Here is a 19,391-nt window from a genome sequence, read left to right on the forward strand (position 1 = left end):
TATTCTCTATCCTGTCATTTACATTCCCATGACAATTTTGTAACTACCAATTTATACTTCTTAATCCTATCACCATTTTCACCAACCCCCCCTAGCTTCCCTCCCATCTGGCAACCATCAGTTTGTTCTCCATATCTGTAAGTCTGTTTCTGTTTTTCTTTTTGTTTGGTTGTTTATTTTGTTCTTTAGATTCCACATAAAATGAGATCATATGGTATTTCTCTTTCTCTGTTTGACATTTCACTTAACATAATACCCTCTAGGTCCATCCATGTTGTCTCAAGTAGTAAGATTTCATTTGTTTTAATGGCCGAGTAATATTCCATTGTATATATGTACCACATCTTTATCCAGTAATCTATTGATGGGCACATAGATTGCTTCCATATTTTGGCTATTGTAAATAATGCTGCAGTGAATATAGAGTCACATGTATCTTTTCGAATTAGTGTTTTGGATTTCTTCGGATAAATACCCATAAGTGGAATTGCTGGATCATAAGGTAGTTTTTAATTTTTTAAAGAACTTCTATTTTTAATTTTTTAAGGAACTTCTATTTTTAATTTTTTAAGGAACTTCCAAACTGTTTTCTAAAGTGGCTGTACCAATTTGTAATCCCCGCCTGTGCTTCATTCTTTTTTAGACAACTCTCGGGGATCTGCGGGCTCCAGGCAGGCTGTGGCAGGCCTTAGTGTGCTCATTGTGCTGAGTCTTTTGCTGAGTGGCCCCAGGCTTGACACTTGCACCCAACCTGAATCTGCATTAACACCATTCACCCTGCCCTGGTGACTTCCTGAGACCCGAGTAGTCATTTTAATGACACCGTTCCTGCATAATTTCACTTTTTTTTTTGCCCATCATCCTTCCTCCTTTTTTCTTTTAGATGACATTCTTCCTGTTCACTAATGTTTTTCACCAGCTATTAAATATTCATCTCTCATTACCTACCTAAATATTTATTCATGTGTTCTTCCTGTCTCTGAAATGGATACCTACATGCTTAGTTTCTTTTTTTAGCAATTCAGATATTCAAATACTTTCTACCCTTTAGCAGCATTTTACTGTGTGGTCTTGGTAGATTTGCTGGTGAGGTGATAGTACCTACCTAATGACAAGATCAAAATTGAAGATCAAAATTGAACTGGCAATGGTCTTTTCTTCAAATTGGGACACTAATGATCAAAAGGATCTTCACTTTCTCATTCTTTATTGTCATTCATGAGAATAAAAGTGTTATTTACTAGTAATAATAATCAGCCACTATTCCAAATTGTTTTATTCTCTTATTTCTTATTATTGCATCTGATCTTGTTCTTTTTTGAGGCCATACTAATGTTAGGATCCAGGACCAAAAACTGCCTTCATGTTCCTCTGTCAGTAACACCTCTGGCTCCATCTATTCTTCTTTCCAGTTTCTGCAAAAAGTTATTTCCCCTTAGAAAAATACTCACCAATAAACAGATACAAGCAGACATGTACATTGAAATGGTATGTGTATGAACACATGTACACACATGAATCTGTACTAAGCACTCAAAGATATACACAGATATTTTAATTCTAAATCTTGCACACATTCTTAGCATAAGTAAAATAAAAAGTAAAACATCTGAGTGCTTACAGAGTGAAAGGTCCAGTGTTAGGTTCTTCGGAACTATTTTGTTAAAAATGGATAAATGTTCTAGTTACAGTTGGAAGAGTAGGAATAAAGGAGAAACAAGTTTTGAGTCTTTTCTTTATGATTCCAGATTAAAGTAAAGCTTCACAAATGTAATGATTAAAAACCATATGATAAATATTTTACTCTTTAAACTTGTTGAAAAATGATGTGTGCTATTTAATAAAATATTTTGGTTTAGTTATTTAATTTGCCTCATCTTAAATCTCTAACATATATAAAATAAAAAGTAGTATTTATGGAGGGCTTACTATTAAGAAAATTTCATGATGTTTATTTTCTTTGAAAGACTTGGCAAAAGTGATCTTTTTCTTCCTTTTTGTAGTGTATTCTTATATTTTGTGAGTGAATGTACTATTTACATTTAAGTTGATTTTAGGAAAAAGAACTTTTAAGAGAAATATTCAAAAGAATATAAACATTTGCCACATATAACTGAGAAACTGCAATTTTTCCCTTTGGCTTATTAAACTTGAAATCTGTCACCAATGGTTTTATGTATTTAAGAACTACAAAATGTAGAAAGGTGTGTGAGTGTGTGTGCGCACATGGGTGCATATAGTGAGATTAACCAGAGTGTACAGAAAGTGACCAGTGCTCTTCATTGGGCAAGACAAGTCATATATTAGAAAGACTGGCCCGTATTATTTATTTATTATTTATATTTAAATTAAATTTATTGGGGTAATATTGGTTAATAAAATTATATAGGTTTCAAATGTATAATTCATTAATACATCATCTGTATATAGTATTCTGTGTTCACCACCCAAAGTCACGTCTCCTTCCACCTCCATACTTTTGACCCCCTTTACCTTTATCTACTTTCCCTCCTCCCCTCTTTCCCTCTGGTAACCACTAAATTGTTGTCTGTGTCTATGAGATTTTTTTCTGTCTTACTCGTTTGTTGCTTTCAGTTTTATATCCCACGTATGAGTGAAATCATATGGTTCTCAACTTTTTCTGTCAGAGTTATTTCTCTTAGCATAATGATCTCAAGATCCATCCATGTTGTTGCAAATGACAGTCTTTCATTTTTTCTTATGGCTGAATAATATTTCATTGTATATATGTGCCAAATCTTTATCCAGTCATCTATCAAAGGATACTTCGGTTGTTTCCATGTCTTGGCCACCATGAATAATGCTGCAGTGAACATTGGGATGCACACATCTTTACGCATAAATGTTTTTCAAATATTTGGAGTAGATAACTCAGAAGAGAAATTGCTGGGTCATATGGTAATTCTATTTTGAGGAACCTCAATACTGTTTTCCATAGTGGCTGTACCAGTTTACATTCCCACCAGCAGGGTCTGAGGGTTCCTTTCCCCCCACAACCTCTCTAACACTTGTTACCTGTCCTGTTGGTAATAGCCAAGAATGGCTCATATTAAATGTATAGAATGACAACTCATCAGAATTATTGTCCTCTTAGAGCTTAAAGTGACATCATTGAAAATTTAATGGAGCTGCCTTCTTAGGCAGATTGGGGAAATAAGCTAGGAGTGAATTCCTTTAGGAATTTTTAGAAAGAAAATACTTTTAAAATTTTTTAGAAAGAAAATACTTTAGCAAGTATTTTATTTCTTCATAGAATAAATTCATAGTTCTTACTTTCACTGTTGGTTTACATCCAGTTAATAGATTGCTCAACATTTTCATAAAAGGAATAGCTCCTCCCTGGGATCTGATTGTGTTTAATCTGTCTAGTGTGGAAGTATCTGCCTCCATCCCAAAAGGAATAATGGCAGATTAAATGGTTACTATGGCTTAACTCCACTTACTGTTTAATGTTTAACATCATGCCTCTTTCTAAGAACTAATCTAAGGAAGTTGCTTTGGAGCGAGAGGATAAAATAAAGCCCTCTGTGACAAGTTTTTCACTAAGAGAAAATCATGTTTTTGTATTCTGTTTATTTTAAATTAGCTTCCATTATTACTTTAACAGGAAAATAGTGAAATAGAGATATGCTAAACTCCTTATACTAAAGATAAGATTAAATTGCCATTTAAAATAGATAGGTATAATGTAGTTTGCTGCTGTTAAACTAACCAAAAATATAATTTGATGTATTTCTTTTTTAAATGGAAAAAGGAGGCACAAAAACCCTTAGCTTTCCTGTCATTACCACCTCCAGATTTTTTCTTGTTCTTTCTCTAGCTTCCTTGCTTGATGCCTTAAAAGAGGTACCTTTTCTTCAGTCTGAGATTGAGATCTCATGGTGCCCTTTTTGTATACCCTAAGGTTAATTATAAAACAAATACTTGAGTACCCACCACCCAATCTAAGAACCCAAATATCTGTACCTTGAAATAAATTTGAGTACCCCTCTCTGATCCCATTCACCAGCCTTAACACCTAAATTATTCGTGTTTATTCATCCTCTGCTGATGTTCTCATTCTGTAGTGTATATGTGTATTAAAAACTTAAATGTGAAAGACAAAATCTTTAGAAGAAAATAGAGAGTGTTTATCTTTTCTTCTTCTATCTATCTGTAGGCATCATTTAGGGATATTCTAAAATAATATATTTAATTTCATTTATTTTTGAGTTTTATAAAAAATGGTATAATAATTTTAGTCTTCACTGACTTACTTTTTTTTACTCATCATTATATAAGATTCATGCATATTCTTTCAGTAGATATAGTTGATTCATTCTTACTGCTGAATATTATTCTTTTGTGTGAATGAAAACTATACTTATTCTGTTGATAGACATGTGGGTTGTTTCCATTCTTTTACCATTATGAATGATGCTCTGTATACATTTCCATATATGTCTCCTGATAAACACGTATAAGATTTTCTCTGCAGAATATAACAGGTTATAACAGTTTTCAAGATAATGCCAAGCTGTTTTCCAGAGAGTCTTTCTAATTTGTATATCTGCTTGCACTGTACGAGAATTTCCATTGCTCCACATCCTTGCTATGACTTGATATTAGCTAACACTTGATATTTGCAAGTCATTATGGTCTTTTCTTTTTTCAAATTGTCCTTGGTATCAGTGTTATTCTAATCTCATAAAATGAGCTAGGAATGTCCCCTACATTTTTTTTTTTTAATTAAGTTTCTTAGAGACTGTCAAGCTCAGCAAGTAGCTTATAGATCATCAGGACAAATGCAATGCTTTTATGAGAGGAGGCCACCTAGGCTCTGAGGCGCTGTTCTCAGGACTTGCTAGAGGTCTCAGGGCTAGTAAGTAGCAGAGCCAGAACTGGAAACGGTTTGAAGTCTAATGTACTTTGCACCATTATACACAAGCTTTCACAACATAATTAGTTAATAAAAAATTAACTAATGAAAATTTCTGAAAATTTCTTCTTCGATTTTTAAAACTCACTTGTAGACTGGCTGGACCTGGTATCTTCTTTCTGGGAAGATTTTTTTTTAAAAAAAGATTTATATTTATTTTAGTGTTTAAATATTTTTATTATAAAGAATTATCGACATGTAAAAAAAGTAAACACTATTATAATTAACTCTATGTATCACTATACCTGCTTTCAATAACCATTAACCCATGGTCTCACCTACATCATCCTTACCCCTATCCACTTTCCTAAAAGAAGATTGGGAATTTTATGGTGAAAGGAATTGAAGACATTTCAGTTTATCTGTAAATACGTATTTTATTATGTGTCTCTAAAAAGTACATACTCTATAAAAAATACAACCCAATACCAATATCATACCTTAAAAGGAACAGTTCATTAATATTTTAGCCAGTTGGTTCAAATCTGTAATTGTCTGGTAAATGCTATTAAAGGATTTGGTTATATGTAAAAAAATTATATAGAGATAATATTTTAAAATTTTATAAATACATATATAAATTAATGCCCACTCACAGATTGATTGATTTATTCGTATCTGGATTCAAATAATGTCCATACATTGTGATGGTTGAAATGCCTTTCTAAATGGATAGGGTTTTAAAATCTTAAGTTTTCAAATTTGATTAATAATTTCTAGTTTAATTTCATTTGGTGATAGAATGTTATGTTTGTTCCTTTGCAATGTACCAAGGCTTTCTTTATGGCCTGATACGCAGTCAAGTTTATAAATATTTCATGATTGCTTGAAAAGAATATGTACTTCTCTTATTATTGGTTGTGGGATTCTATATTAGTCTATTAAATGAAGCTTTTTAATATTAATTTCTCTCTCTCTTTTCTTACCCATTTTTCTTTTCTTGAAGAGACCAGGTTTTTTGTCCTGTAGAGTTTTTCTGTGGTATCTCCGTGATATAGTTTAACATATTCTACTTTTATGAATCTGTGTTTTCATAAATTGATAGTTGGATTTAAACAGTTGCTTAGATTCTGATTTCATTTTCTTTTTCCAAGGCTGTTCATTAGTGATGATGTGTTGCTTGATCATGAGCCTCATAATACTTGTCTTCTTTTTTGTGATGTTAGTATCACTTGATGTTCAATAACTAGGTCCCTTAGTTTATTAAAGATTTAAAATGATAATGACGTTCTAGTTCTATTATTTCTTCATTTACTAGCTAGAATACTTCTATAATGAGAAACCTACCTTCATTTATTATTTATTTACCAAGTGATACAGTTTGTGTATGAAAAGTTAAATAAATGCCTATTTCTCTTTATTTCCTGTTTGGATAAAGTAAATTTATTTCCCAGCATAGTCCAAAGGTGATCATTTCTTTTATAAAATCAGTATGAGCTCATCAAATTGAATATATTTAATGTTTCAAAATACAGCATTTATTATTCTTATTGGTATGCAAATGGTTACATCTCTGGCCAGTGGAAGTCTTTTCAGGACCTTTCTTGATACCTAGAGAAGATGTTCCAAGCTCATACTGTATTCTACCCCCAGACCTGGAATGGGCCATTTCTCCAAAGAGCCTTGATTCCTTTTAGTGAGAAATGGTTTTTGGAAATAAAAATGTGGATACTAGAAGTGTATATTTCTACAGAATTGGTCTTTATTTCTAAACTTTTTAGTGGACAGAATGGGAAATTTTATGTATGCGAGTGTGTGTTTTTATTTAAGATGAAATATATTGTGAGTTTAAACTGATACTTCCAATTCAAATTGAAAACTATAAGGGTAACTTTTTCCCTCTCACATCTTTCTTCCCAAGAATTACATTTCCTCAAGGACATCAGTGATGGGAGAATTAAAATATCTCATATTAATCATTTGCTTTCTTCTTCATCATCAGGTGATCTCAGAATAGTAATACTAAAACAAGTAGTAGCAATATGATTACCGAAAATGGAAAGAATCTAATAATTCACTTCACTTCATTACTTATTAAGTGTTCTGTTTTTTTTCTGTTTTGATAAATTACTATTTTATAGCAGTTTTTCCATTCTAAATTTGCATAGTTATTTGCGCAAAATTGTCCTGTGTCCATATTATCTTTTAAATCACTACAGTCAATGTAACTCTTTTCTTTATATATCTACTATTATTTATACCTTTCTTCTTGCTTTATCTTATCAGAAATTTGTTGATTTTATTTTAGTATTTTTAAGGAACGCTTTTAGTTTTATTAATAATTTCTTTTTTAAAAAAATTTATTTTGTTCTCCCCCACTACTGACCCCCATCTGCTTAGGTACATCACAGAGCTCATTATTTGCCACCCTTTCTTTTCTAATATAAACATCTAAGGCTCTTAATTTCTATTTAATGTATTATCAATAGCAGTTTGTTATAAACTCTATGATAGGATAATTTTTTTTCTGATAGTTTTATGAACTTTCGATGCCATGTTTTTGCAACATTTTTCTCCTATTTTCTCATTTTAGCAAAGCAGTTTATAGTCTTGATAATTTGTCTTCATTGTTTACATTATAACTTTATATGTAGTAAGGAGATGCCTAGTTTTATATTTTGGATATGTTTCTGAACTTTTTCTTCATTCTTTCTCTGGTAGTTCTTCCATAAGTCCTTCTTATTTATTTATTTATTTTTAAGTTAGATGTTCTTCACAACATTCAAGATACAGAAACATTTCATTAGCCTCCAAATTTTGCTCATGCCACTTTATAGGTACTCCTTCCATAATTCTCTCTATGGTACTTGTCTTTATTTTCAGGTGAATTGGTTTCTCTGTGACCTCAGCCCTCTGAGGAATTCCAGAAAAGTTATAATTTCGTAGATTATCTGGCCTTCCTTTTTAGGGTTTTGGAAATGGTCCTATTTCCAGCCAGACATATTATTTTTCTTATCATGTCTTTTTTTCTAAACTTAAATTTATTTGTGCATTAATACTACCATTTGAATATTTTTCTTCCACATATTTTTTTTTATATTCATGTATCTCTTTATTGAAATTTTATTTAGTTCTGCAGTACTCTCTTAGGTGATACTATAATTTTTATTTGAAGTCTTTTAAAGTTTAGAGTTAAAAGATTATCATGTTAATATATAATTTTCAAGTTTATGAATTCTCTGACTTTCTCCCCACTTTTTAGTTCTAATTTTCAAATTAAATATTAGTATTTGTTATCCTAAGTTTTACTCTACTATTACAGGACATATTTCGTTAATGTATAATCAAAGGAGTGTTAGAAAAACTTAAAAGTGTATAATTATTTTTTATTTTATATTAATCAAGCTTGATTTTTATTTCTTAGGAGCTTTTAACAAATTACAATAAATGATAGACTTGTTAATTCATTATTACAGGGTATAATACAAAGAACATAATAAAGTGTACTTTTTTGATTGCCAGATTTATTATTCACTTGTACTTATCATTTTAGTGTACCTAGCTAATTTTAAAGCCATATAAAAATTCTTTGTTGAATTCATCATTATATTAAAGGAACTTATTTTTATTACCAAGAAATTATTAATATTGTTACAAACTTGGAAATATTTCAGCTGAGCTGCTAGTGCCTCTCATTTTTTAATGTGTTATTATAAATAGTTTATGATACATTTCTTAGCAGATATCCACAATGTATTGAATTGATTTTAAATGTTAAATAAATGGTAATACAGCATCATGAAGGAAACAGTATTGAATAATTTAACCTCCTCATTACTTTTATGGATGTAAACAGTGGCTTACTAAATGATTCTTTTCTTTTTACCTTTATAGGTTATTTTAGTGTCTGCCAATAAATTGACTCGTTATATAGAACCATGCCAATTAACAGAAGATTTTGGTGGAAGTCTTACCTATGATCACATGGACTGGTTAAATAAGAGACTGGTTGGTATATTACAGTGAGATAACATGTTATTCCATAACAATGAGATATATTTTTATAACTTTATCATTTTAATCAATTAAAATACGGATTTTTTTTACCAAAATGAAGAAATATAGTGTATACCACATGATAGCGTATTTGAAGTCAAATACTTTAGTCAGATTCACAAAGGTTACCTATTACTGTTGTCATTAGTAGCAGTATTACTCGTCAAGGTCGTAAATCTTTTACGTAGAATAACAGAGTAGCATAATTTCCTTAGAGGTAATCTAGTTAATATACCATTTTTCAGAGAGAATATTTAAATATCAGTTTGATTTGAGCAGTTTGGCAGGTTATCGGTTTCATTTCTGAAAATGTATCTTCCTTGTCAGGCCAGACTAATGAAATCTGCTACTCTGTATAATACTGAATTGCTGGGGACAAAAAGAACAAATTTTAGATTAACTGAGTTTACATTATATGATTTTTATTGAAGAATACTGAACTTTTGGGTATTTCAGAATAGAAAATCAGTTCTGTTTCCCCCATACTTGAACAATATCAAATAAATGAATGTCCACTTTATTTTAAGTGGACTTGTCCAAATCCCTTTTTAGACATATCTTAAGAATTCATGTTAAAATTTTGGATAATTTATTTTTATGCTACATGTTTGTATGTAAAATTATTTAACCATTACATGCAACCTGTATGGACTGGTAATAGAATAACATGAAAGAATGTTCTATAGCTGGAATTACAGGGTTAAAGCTAGTCTAACTAATGTTCATGTAGTTAAAACTGTTATTGGTGCAGATGTTCTCAAGAAAACAGGAAAAAAAATAAATATGTTGATTGAGGAATAAAAATAATTTCTTAATGTATATAAATTTAAAAAATTTCTTATGCATTGAAACTATTCATTGTTTTAGGAACTAGTTTTGTCTTTTCTCTTGTATACGTTGTGCCCTGATGTTTGAATTGTACTAAATGACATCCGGAGAGGGAAAGAGAATATGCCTGGCTAATTTAAATTTCTCTTAACTGAAAATCCTTTTGTGCAGTATTAATTTTTAAGATTCTTTTTAATATGTTAATATTATCTCATAGGTTTTTGAGAAGTTTACAAAGGAATCTACATCATTATTAGATGAACTTGCTTTGATTAACAATGGAAGTGATAAAGGAAATCAAGAGAAAGAAAGGTAGGTGGCCAGTGTCATGCAATTACACCCTTGCAAAGCTATGATTAATCTGGTAAAAGAGACCTCTATTGTTAATGCAAGGTAAAAGAACTAAGGTATCTTTCCAGTCAATAAAAATTGACATACAAAAGGTGAATTAAATTCATTTTTTTAATTTGTGAGAGTTTGATTTACGTGTAAAATTTATTGATTTGAATCAATTTTTTTTTTTTTACAAAAGACTTATGATGAATAGTAATATTTTTTTTTCTGACACTAAAAATTTATTTGCAGAGACATGTTTTCAAAATGAAACAATTTTCTAACTTTTTAGAATTCTGTTTTGTTTGTAAAGAATATGAAAAAGGTCGCAGCTTAAAATGAAATTAATATAACCTATTTAAATACATTACACTTAAATGCCTAGGTGGTAGAACTCCTGTGTTCTGGTAATATGTGATATTCATGAGTTCGACTTGGGGAATATAGTATTTTTTGACAATGGATGAAATAACTGCTCAGTTGTATTATCTAAATGTAATTACCTGGATTAATCATTTTAACAGATTTTCATTGAATTTCACAACCTTAACAGTTTTTATTTTCCTATTGGTAGGACAAGTTCCCCTCCCCAGGTAAAAAGCACTTTAGGATGCAGATTAACTCTTTCTGGTCTCAATAGCAAAGTGATCACTAGAACAGTAATTTTTCATTAGGAAATTTGAAAGAATCAACACTCATCTTTGTCTCTTTTGAATCTGACCTTAAAAATGCTATGGAAACTTGATAAAATTCATCTTGTAATTCCATGAATTCAAATAAAGTCACATACCAGTCGATCGAGGTAAGGTAAGAGGGATGTAAGACACCAAATCTTGATTAAAACAGAGTAAAAAATGTGAAAACAAATGATTCGAATGTGAATCCAGTTAAAATTACAACAAACGTGTAGGAACATTACTATTCTTTAGATGCATTATAAAAAGGTAAAATGTAAACATTTTACACATATGTAAATATATGAGTGTGTGTATGTAGATGTCACACGCATGCTTATGCTATGGCTTAGGAATTAGAAGTGTCACATGAGTTACTTGACAAAAATTAGCTGAACTTCTTGCTTTTTGAGAAGTCCAGCAGAGTAAGTTTGATGGTTCTTAAAGTCCTTTTCCTCAGGAAAGACATGCTAAGAGGGTGTCTGCGGAAAATGCGTTTATAGTTGTAGCGTTAAATGTCGTTTACTGTGTTTCCTCTCTAAGAATGACTGTAGATGTTTATAGATTACACGTTCTGAGAAAGTATTGCAATAAAGAAACTTGTTTCCTTAGAACTTCTTGTATTTATAGCCCTTTTTCTCCACCTAATAATACCTTATTTAGTGTTTTGGGAAACATTTTGGGAAATACTGGTTTGCCTGACTATATGGAGTGCTAAACAAAATCTTGTATTTGCCATTACTTCCCCAAGGAACTCATATTACTTAGTCTCTAAAACCCCAAATTTTCATCACTATCCTTATGTCAGCCCTCAGAAAGTATCTAGGCTATACAAGAAGAGGTGAAGGCCTAGATCAGTTGACAAAAGTGTAAGATTTAGAGCAAGACTCTTAGTTACAATTGCAAGATTCTAGGCTTTGTTTTGCCATGTACTCTATCTTTTCTTCATCTTCTACTTCCCAAATGTGTTTAAGAAAATAAAGCCACAGTCCAACTCAAATGAAACATAATTAGTACAGGGAAAAGTGTACAACTGCTAGACACACACATACCAACTTACCAGAGAATATTTGCAGCTCTCAGAGTTGCTCAAGAGGGATAGCTGCATGCATTTTTATGTTAACATTTCTGGCTTATTATATAGTTATAAATTTTATTTTGAAACAAATATCCATTGAAAAATAACCAAAATGGATTCATTTGATATATTCGAAATAATGCCATAATTAATAGCAAACTATTTTTTAAGTAATATTTTTTTGGAATTATCACATAGATATTTCTGTGGGTGCTAATACTTAATTATCTCTAATGGGTTTCCTAATATTTAAGAGAAATTAGCATGGTAGAATAGTATGCCTCAGATTTTCACACTTGTGTGCACCTATTTTAATATGTTTGTATAAAGGATTTTCTTAAGTTACATGGATAGAACTATAGCTTTTAAAGTTATTCTTTTGGTGTTCACCAGGTCTGTGGATTTAAACTTTCTTCCATCAGTTGATCCTGAAACAGTTCTTCAGACAGGTAAGATGGAAAAACATATTTATCAATAATCATAATACAGTAAATCAATCATATTTTGATTGATTCATGAGGTAAACATTGGTTGAGTGTTTACAGCAAGTCTTTGAATAACACGGTTTCGTTCAACGTTGTTTTGATGTAACGCCGATGAGATGCCGTAGTAGCAACTTAACTCTTGTTTATATCAATTAGCCTGTGGTAAAATTGATGTGCATTGTATGTCATTTTGCTTAAAGTCACAGAACCTATTGATGACGTTAAATGAAGACTTACTGTATTATGTGGTAGAAACTAGGGGAAATTTTTCAGACTGCTTTTTGGTTTAACCTGAGTGTTTAATACTCTACAATATTAAAAAATATTAATAATGATAAATAGTTAAATTATCTCTCCCTTGAAATATTTAGATTTATCTCCTTATCTGTGAAATAGAGATAAAAATTTCTATTTTATTGGATTGCTCTAAGGATTCTTGAATACTCATTATGCTCTAGCATTATACTTTTATGTATTTTCATATTTCATTTTCCTAACAAGCCTTTGAGATAATTAGTATTATTTTCTCTATTCTGTACTTCGGAAAGCCAAAGCTTAAAAATATTAAAAAATCTTGCTCAAGATCAAATAACTATTAAGCTTTATCCTCATAGCACTAAAAACATATCTAAATCTAAAGCTGCTAGCTGTATTGTTTTACAGTCATGTAAACACTTAGCACCTTGCAGTGTGGCCTTGCGCATAGTATGTGTTCAGTATGCATGGTATGTATGTTCCAGCCTTAATGTCTCTAGTATTGGTTTCACAATTTATAGCAGAACACAGTGAAATTCTTTCAATGAAAATACCTAAATTTATTTCTTATGTATTTTTCTAATAATAGCTCATAATTTTAATCCTACTGTGTACCAGGCACACTATTCTAAGCACTTTACATACGTTAACTCATTTATCCTTAACCACAACCCAGTGAAGTATATAGGTACTATTATCATCCTAGCTTTAAGGTATAGAAATTGAGGCATGAAAAAGTTAAGTAACTTAGCAGGTTATACAACTAGTAATGCTAGAGTTGGGACTTGAACTAAGGCAGTTTGGTTTCAAGGTATGGTCTTTGAAATCATGCGGTGCTGCTTCTCCAGCGGAAATGGTATCCACAAGGGAAACAAGTGTCAAAGCAGAAAAAAAGTAAATGTATTCTGATCTTAATGGCTTTTATGAGTTTTTATATATATGTAAATATGTAAAAACATGTTTATATGTAGTAGACTAAACTTTAAGTCTTTAGAATAGTTCTTGCAATTATAAAATGTAAGAAGAGTAAAGAAATTCTGAATGTCTTCATTGTATTTATTTACTTGTCCTAAGTTTTTTAGTATGATATAGGTCTTATTTGGAGAACAAAGAAATAATTGTAATCTCTGAATGTTTAGAAGGTACAGTAGACTGTCAGTTAAAAATATTGCTCTAGATTTAAAACTTAATTCCATGTTTATATTTAACATTTTCAAAGGTTCTTTAGCTATTGAATTAAGAAGCATTTAAAATTTGTATTTTAAAATTAACTTTATATGCCACTAAGTTCTTTTTATATGCTATTGACTCTTAAAGTAGGGATCAAAAGAATATAAAATGGAGAGATTTAGAACAATCTTGGATGTTTTTTTAGAAATTGGAAATACCTCAAAATTATAATAAAGTTCTATTTCTATATATTAAAAGCCATTTAAATGTAGAACATTTTCCTAAATAAAGATGAAGAGAAGAGAATTTAAATATCTGCTTATTTTTGGCCCCTGAATAATAATTGGAATAGTATTATCCTTGAAAAAAACGGTAATTTATTTACTTTTAAAATTGTTAACATACTTACAGCTTTAGATGTTCCACATTCTGCAATTTCAATTTTTCATTAATGAGTGAATTTTCTACATGAGTTTGTTATGATAAAATAGCATTGAATGCAGTTCTTTGGCCCCTCATTATTTGCAGTTAATATGTTGTAGAGATTCCTATAGAGATTAAATATTACTTTGTACAGTAATAAAGACTTTCTACTAACATGTGTTACTCAACTCTTTTCTTTTTTAGGTGCTATAATTAAATGTATGGGTTAATACTGAAATCATAACATATTGCTTAGTATCAGTTAGTGCTATCAGACAGAGCATACTGATTAATACCATCAAACAGAAATTCCAGAGTGTATTGTGTTCTACAGGGTAAGAGGATGGGTTGGCACAGTATCCTGAGTAGTGAATCCACCAGTAAGAAGAATGTGATAGATAGGTAGATAGATAGGTAAATAAATGAATAGATAAATATACCATATATATTTACTGTATATTATAGCATATTTAGTATATACATTTATGATATATGATATGGCATATATACTGTATAGTATTTCCATGTGTGTATATATACACATATATGCAGTTTTTTATTTATTTTTATATACATTTAAAAATTGCATTTCAATATTTATGACTTGGTAAGTAAGTAGACTAGACATGTAGGTAAATAGATTCTAAAAATAAGAGACTAGAATTGAGAAGATTAGAAGTAAAAATGGTATTTTTTAAGGCTATTAATTATAACTGTTTTTGTTTTGTAAAGGGCATGAATTGTTATCCGAATTACAGCAGCGTCGATTTAATGGCTCGGATGGAGGGGTCTCATGGTCTCCTATGGATGATGAACTACTTGCACAGCCACAGGTTATGAAATTATTAGATTCACTGAGAGAGCAGTATACCCGTTACCAGGAAGTTTGTAGGCAACGTAGTAAGCGTACACAGTTAGAAGAGATTCAGCAGAAGGTGATGCAGGTAGGTGTCTTGTTTGAATATATTGAACTTTTTAAAGTTACAAATGTTGGGGTTTTTTTAATATAATTTCTATTCTGTGACTGATTTTATACTAATATAATTTCTATTCTGTGACTGATTTTATACTAAGCTTTAGAGAACCTTAGACATGTTAAACCAGGCTCTAAAACTATTTTTAATTAGGTATATTTTTGCAAATAGTATTTGTATTAAGATATTTTTTCTACAGTGATGACATTAAACTTTCAGCTCACTATCAGAATGAACTTCAAAAATAACTAGTAGTTCGAAATACATCTATGGTCTGTCTTTACAATAAATAACATTTTTCGTTGATATTTGATTTATTTCTAATAATTTGATAGGTTTTTGTTAATTTAGGCATTATGAAGAGCTTTTCTGTCCTAGCAAAATGATAAAATATAAGTAATAGATAAGTAATTATAATATTAAATTGTATTATTTTATGAAACAAATAGGAAGCTTTCAATATATTTAGTACTTATGAATTTTAGTTCTTTTTACAATTGACTTCTTTAAAATTTTATTTTATTAGTTTCAGGTATACAGTACATTGGTTAGACATTTCTATAGTTTATGAAATGATCCCCTGCATTACTCTTTCTCTCCTCTGGCTCTGCACCTAGCCATTACATTACTGCTGACTTCATTCCCTATGCCGTGCTTCTCACACCCATGATCATCTTTCAACTACTAATTTGTACTTCTTTAATTCGTCAACCCTTTCTCACACTCCCCCAGTCTCCTAGCCCCACTCTCCTCTGGCCATTAACAGATTGTCCTCTATATTTGCGAGTCTGTTTCCATACAATTGATTTTTATAAGAAAAGTAGGCTAAAAATACTAAAAATCAATACAAAAGAAGACATTTCTGTTATTTAGACTGCATTCTCTATTTTCATCTATTGAATTAAGAAATAAATCTTAAATTATTTTACTTAAAAATCCACATTAGGAATGTTTTTATTGTTCATTTGTTAATTGTATAAGTATTTATTAAGTACTTATGTAGAAGACATTGTGCTAGGTTTTTTATAGGACATAAAGGTAGATTTAGCTTTTGCCATCATTAAATTTAAGAGAAAAGAGTGTTAAGTGTCACAAGGGCATGACTGAAATGCTGTAGGCATTTATAGGAGGCATTATTCCTCTAGCTGCAGGTAATCTAGGAAGATTGAGTGGAGGAAGTAGCGCTTCCGTTTATCCTCAAAGAATGTGTATGATTTTCCATGCACGTTCTTTAGGTTTCAAAAGGAGAATTGGTATTTTGTGAAGAAGGAAGAACAGCATGAATAAATAATAGCAGCATAAAATCTCAAGCTTTGCTGAAGAAAAAGGGAGCAGTAAGGCACCATGCAAAATTTTTGGCCTTTGAGTAATACAGCAGCATGGTCAGCAAGCATGGTAATCCCAGTTCCTCCACTTATTTGCTGTGTGATCATCGTCATGTTATTCACCTACGTGAGCCTCAATCTGACTTCCTTTTTCTTTTTTCCTTTCTTCTCTTTCTTTCCCTCGCTTTCTTCTTCCATTAATTAAAACAGTATAACAAGACCACTTTTGAAATGTTTGTTAAAAGAATCCAGCACTCGATTAATGGTAGCTATTATATTTATTTCCATTGAGCTAGACTAGTCTAGAAGTCTAGTTCAGTTGTTGACATACTTTTTCTGTAAAGGGCCAAATAGTAAATGTTTAGGCCTTGCAGACCATAGAGTTTTTCTTGCAGCTATGGCTATTTAATCTGCCGTTGTAATGCATGGACGTTATGTAAAGGAATGTGTGCGGCTGTACTCCAGTAAAATTTAATTTATAATAAAAAGTGGTGGTCCACAGTTGGCCTGCAGGCTATATGGTTTGCTGACCTCTGACCAGAGCATCAGGATGTCATAGATAAAAAGGCTTGAAATGAAGGAAGGAGCTAGATTATGGAAGAATTCGAATTCCAGACAGAAGGATTTAAGCTTCATCTCATGTTAACCATATGTAAGCTGGAGATTTCTGAGTGTACATTAATTATATATAACTTTTCCTATGTATTATATTCATAAATTAAAGATAGCTTGTATTAAACCCAGGTAAGCTTCAGCTAAGTAGCCAGAGAGTACAGTAGTCCTCCCTTGTCCTTAAGGGGTACATTCCAAAGTCCCCAGGGGATGCCTGAAATTGTGAATAGTATTGAACCTTATATATACTATGTCTTTTCTTATCAATACATACCTTTTCACTTAAAGGAACCACTTTATGACTTCTGTTTGGTATATCCGAAAAGTCAGCATCACTACTCTTGTATACTTTGGGGCCATTATTATGTAAAGTAAGGTTTACTTGTTCATAAGCAGTATGATACCATGACAGTCAGTCTTATAACTGAGAAGACTACTAAGTGATTAATGGGTGGCTAATGCATATAGCCTGGGTACGCTGGACAGAGGAATGATTCACATCCTGGGTGGGGCACGGAAGGATGGCATGAGATTTCATCACACTATATAGAATAGCACATATTTTAAAACTTATGACTTGTTTATTTCTGGAATTTTTTATTTGAAACTTTTGGACTGCTGTTGACCGTAGGTAACTGAAACTACGGATAAGTGGGGTGCTACTATATCTTTGAAAACCAAGGTTATGGAATAACATAGTGGTATACAAGTCACCAGCTAATGTGGGTTTACCCTCTTCTATCACTTCTAAGTTATTTAAATGGGTTTACCCTCTTCTATCACTTCCAAGTTATATGGGAATGAACTGTAACTTCTCAGTGCCCTAGCTTCCTCCTCAAGAAACTTCGGATAATGATAACAATAACAATAACAATAACATGTAATTAATATGGTTGTCACAAGGATTAAAGATAATTTTTGTAAACTGTTTAGTGTTTGGCACATAATGAGTTTTTTATTGGTATCTGTTATTTGCTGTCATTCAAAAAATGAATGTCTACTTTAATGTGACATTGTACTAGGTAGAATATAATGGTGAGTAAAATAGGCAAAGTTCCCACCTTGATGGTACATAATTACATAATAACACAAACAGTTATAAAATTTCAATCATGCCAAGTCCCAAGAAAGAGGCTGGTGTGAGTAAGGATGAAAAAATAAGATAGAGATTAACCACTTTTTTAGCTTGAAAGACTTGATGGATGTTGGTGTTGTCCGATTAAGGAACACTGGACAGGGTTTGGGTTCAAGTGTAGGCGGAAAAGGGTGTAGAGAATCATAACTTTGGGCTTAGACATGTTGAATTTGAGGCTACTTTGAGATATCTAAGAGAAGATACAGAAGGGTAGTCCTGTGCAGGTCCAGAAATTAGAGAAGTCTGAACTGATATATTTTGTTTGTCATCTGTATGACATAAGTTGTAATCAAAGGCATTGACGTGGATGAGAATTGCCCAAGGAAATTGCTGAGAGTAGGTGAGAAGTGGGTGCGTCAGCTGAGCTTTGAGAAACTTCATGAAAAGAAGGCAACGAAGGATTGGTCAGAGAATGAAGGAAAAAAGTGAGAAGAGTTCTATGTTGTGGAAGCCAAGGGAAGAAAGCATTTCAGGGAAGGAGTTGGGAACCCTTTCAGATGCTGCCGAAAGATTAAATAAGAGTAAGACTTACATGTCTGTTAAAATGCACAAGATAGAGGTCATTGGTGAACCCAGGGCATGGAGTGGTAGGGCCAGAAGCACATTGGTGTGAATTCAGGAATGAGAGGGAGATATGGCAAAGGAGACAGAATAGACGATGGAGATTTCTGTCTGTGAAGGAAAGGTGAGCAGTAAGAGCAATGCCTAGAGTGGTAGATAAGGAGTTCTATTAGTCTACTAGGGCTACAGTAATGAAGTGCTACGGACTAGAGACGTAAATTAACAGAAATGTTTTCTCACAGTTCTGAAGGCTAAAAGTCTACGATGGAGGTGTTGACAGAGTGGATTCCTTCCAAGGGCGATGAGGGAAGGATCTGTTCCAGGCCCTGTCTTTTTAGCTCGTTGATGGTTTATCTTCTCCCTACGTCTTCACATCATCTTCTCTGTGTCCAAATTGTCTTTCTTTTTAAAGACACTGGTCACAGTAGATTAGAGTCCACTCTAATAACCTCATTTTAATTTCATTACCTCTTTAAAGACCCTATTTTTAAGTAAATATGGTTACATGCTGAAGTACTGAAGGTTAGAACTTTGACGTGTGGATTTTGCGGGGGCACAGTTTAGCACACAACAGGGGTTGAGTGTGGTGTTTTTTGTTTGTTC

At 31.7% G+C, this 19,391-nt stretch overlaps 1 protein-coding gene across 1 annotated transcript in view; it reads left to right on the forward strand.

Annotated features, from left to right (window-relative positions):
• The window catches only part of SESTD1 (SEC14 and spectrin domain containing 1), a 97,575-nt gene that overhangs the window by 45,046 nt on the left and 33,138 nt on the right, over positions 1-19,391 (forward strand). The window contains exons 6-9 of the mRNA XM_011356720.2: positions 8,774-8,887; positions 9,981-10,075; positions 12,242-12,297; positions 14,914-15,125. Coding sequence (XP_011355022.1) covers positions 8,774-8,887; positions 9,981-10,075; positions 12,242-12,297; positions 14,914-15,125 — 477 coding nt within the window. The remainder of the gene's footprint in view (positions 1-8,773; positions 8,888-9,980; positions 10,076-12,241; positions 12,298-14,913; positions 15,126-19,391) is intronic.

This window comes from Pteropus vampyrus, unplaced genomic scaffold (assembly GCF_000151845.1).
Source record: "Pteropus vampyrus isolate Shadow unplaced genomic scaffold, Pvam_2.0 Scaffold2, whole genome shotgun sequence".
Lineage (NCBI taxonomy): Eukaryota > Metazoa > Chordata > Mammalia > Chiroptera > Pteropodidae > Pteropus > Pteropus vampyrus.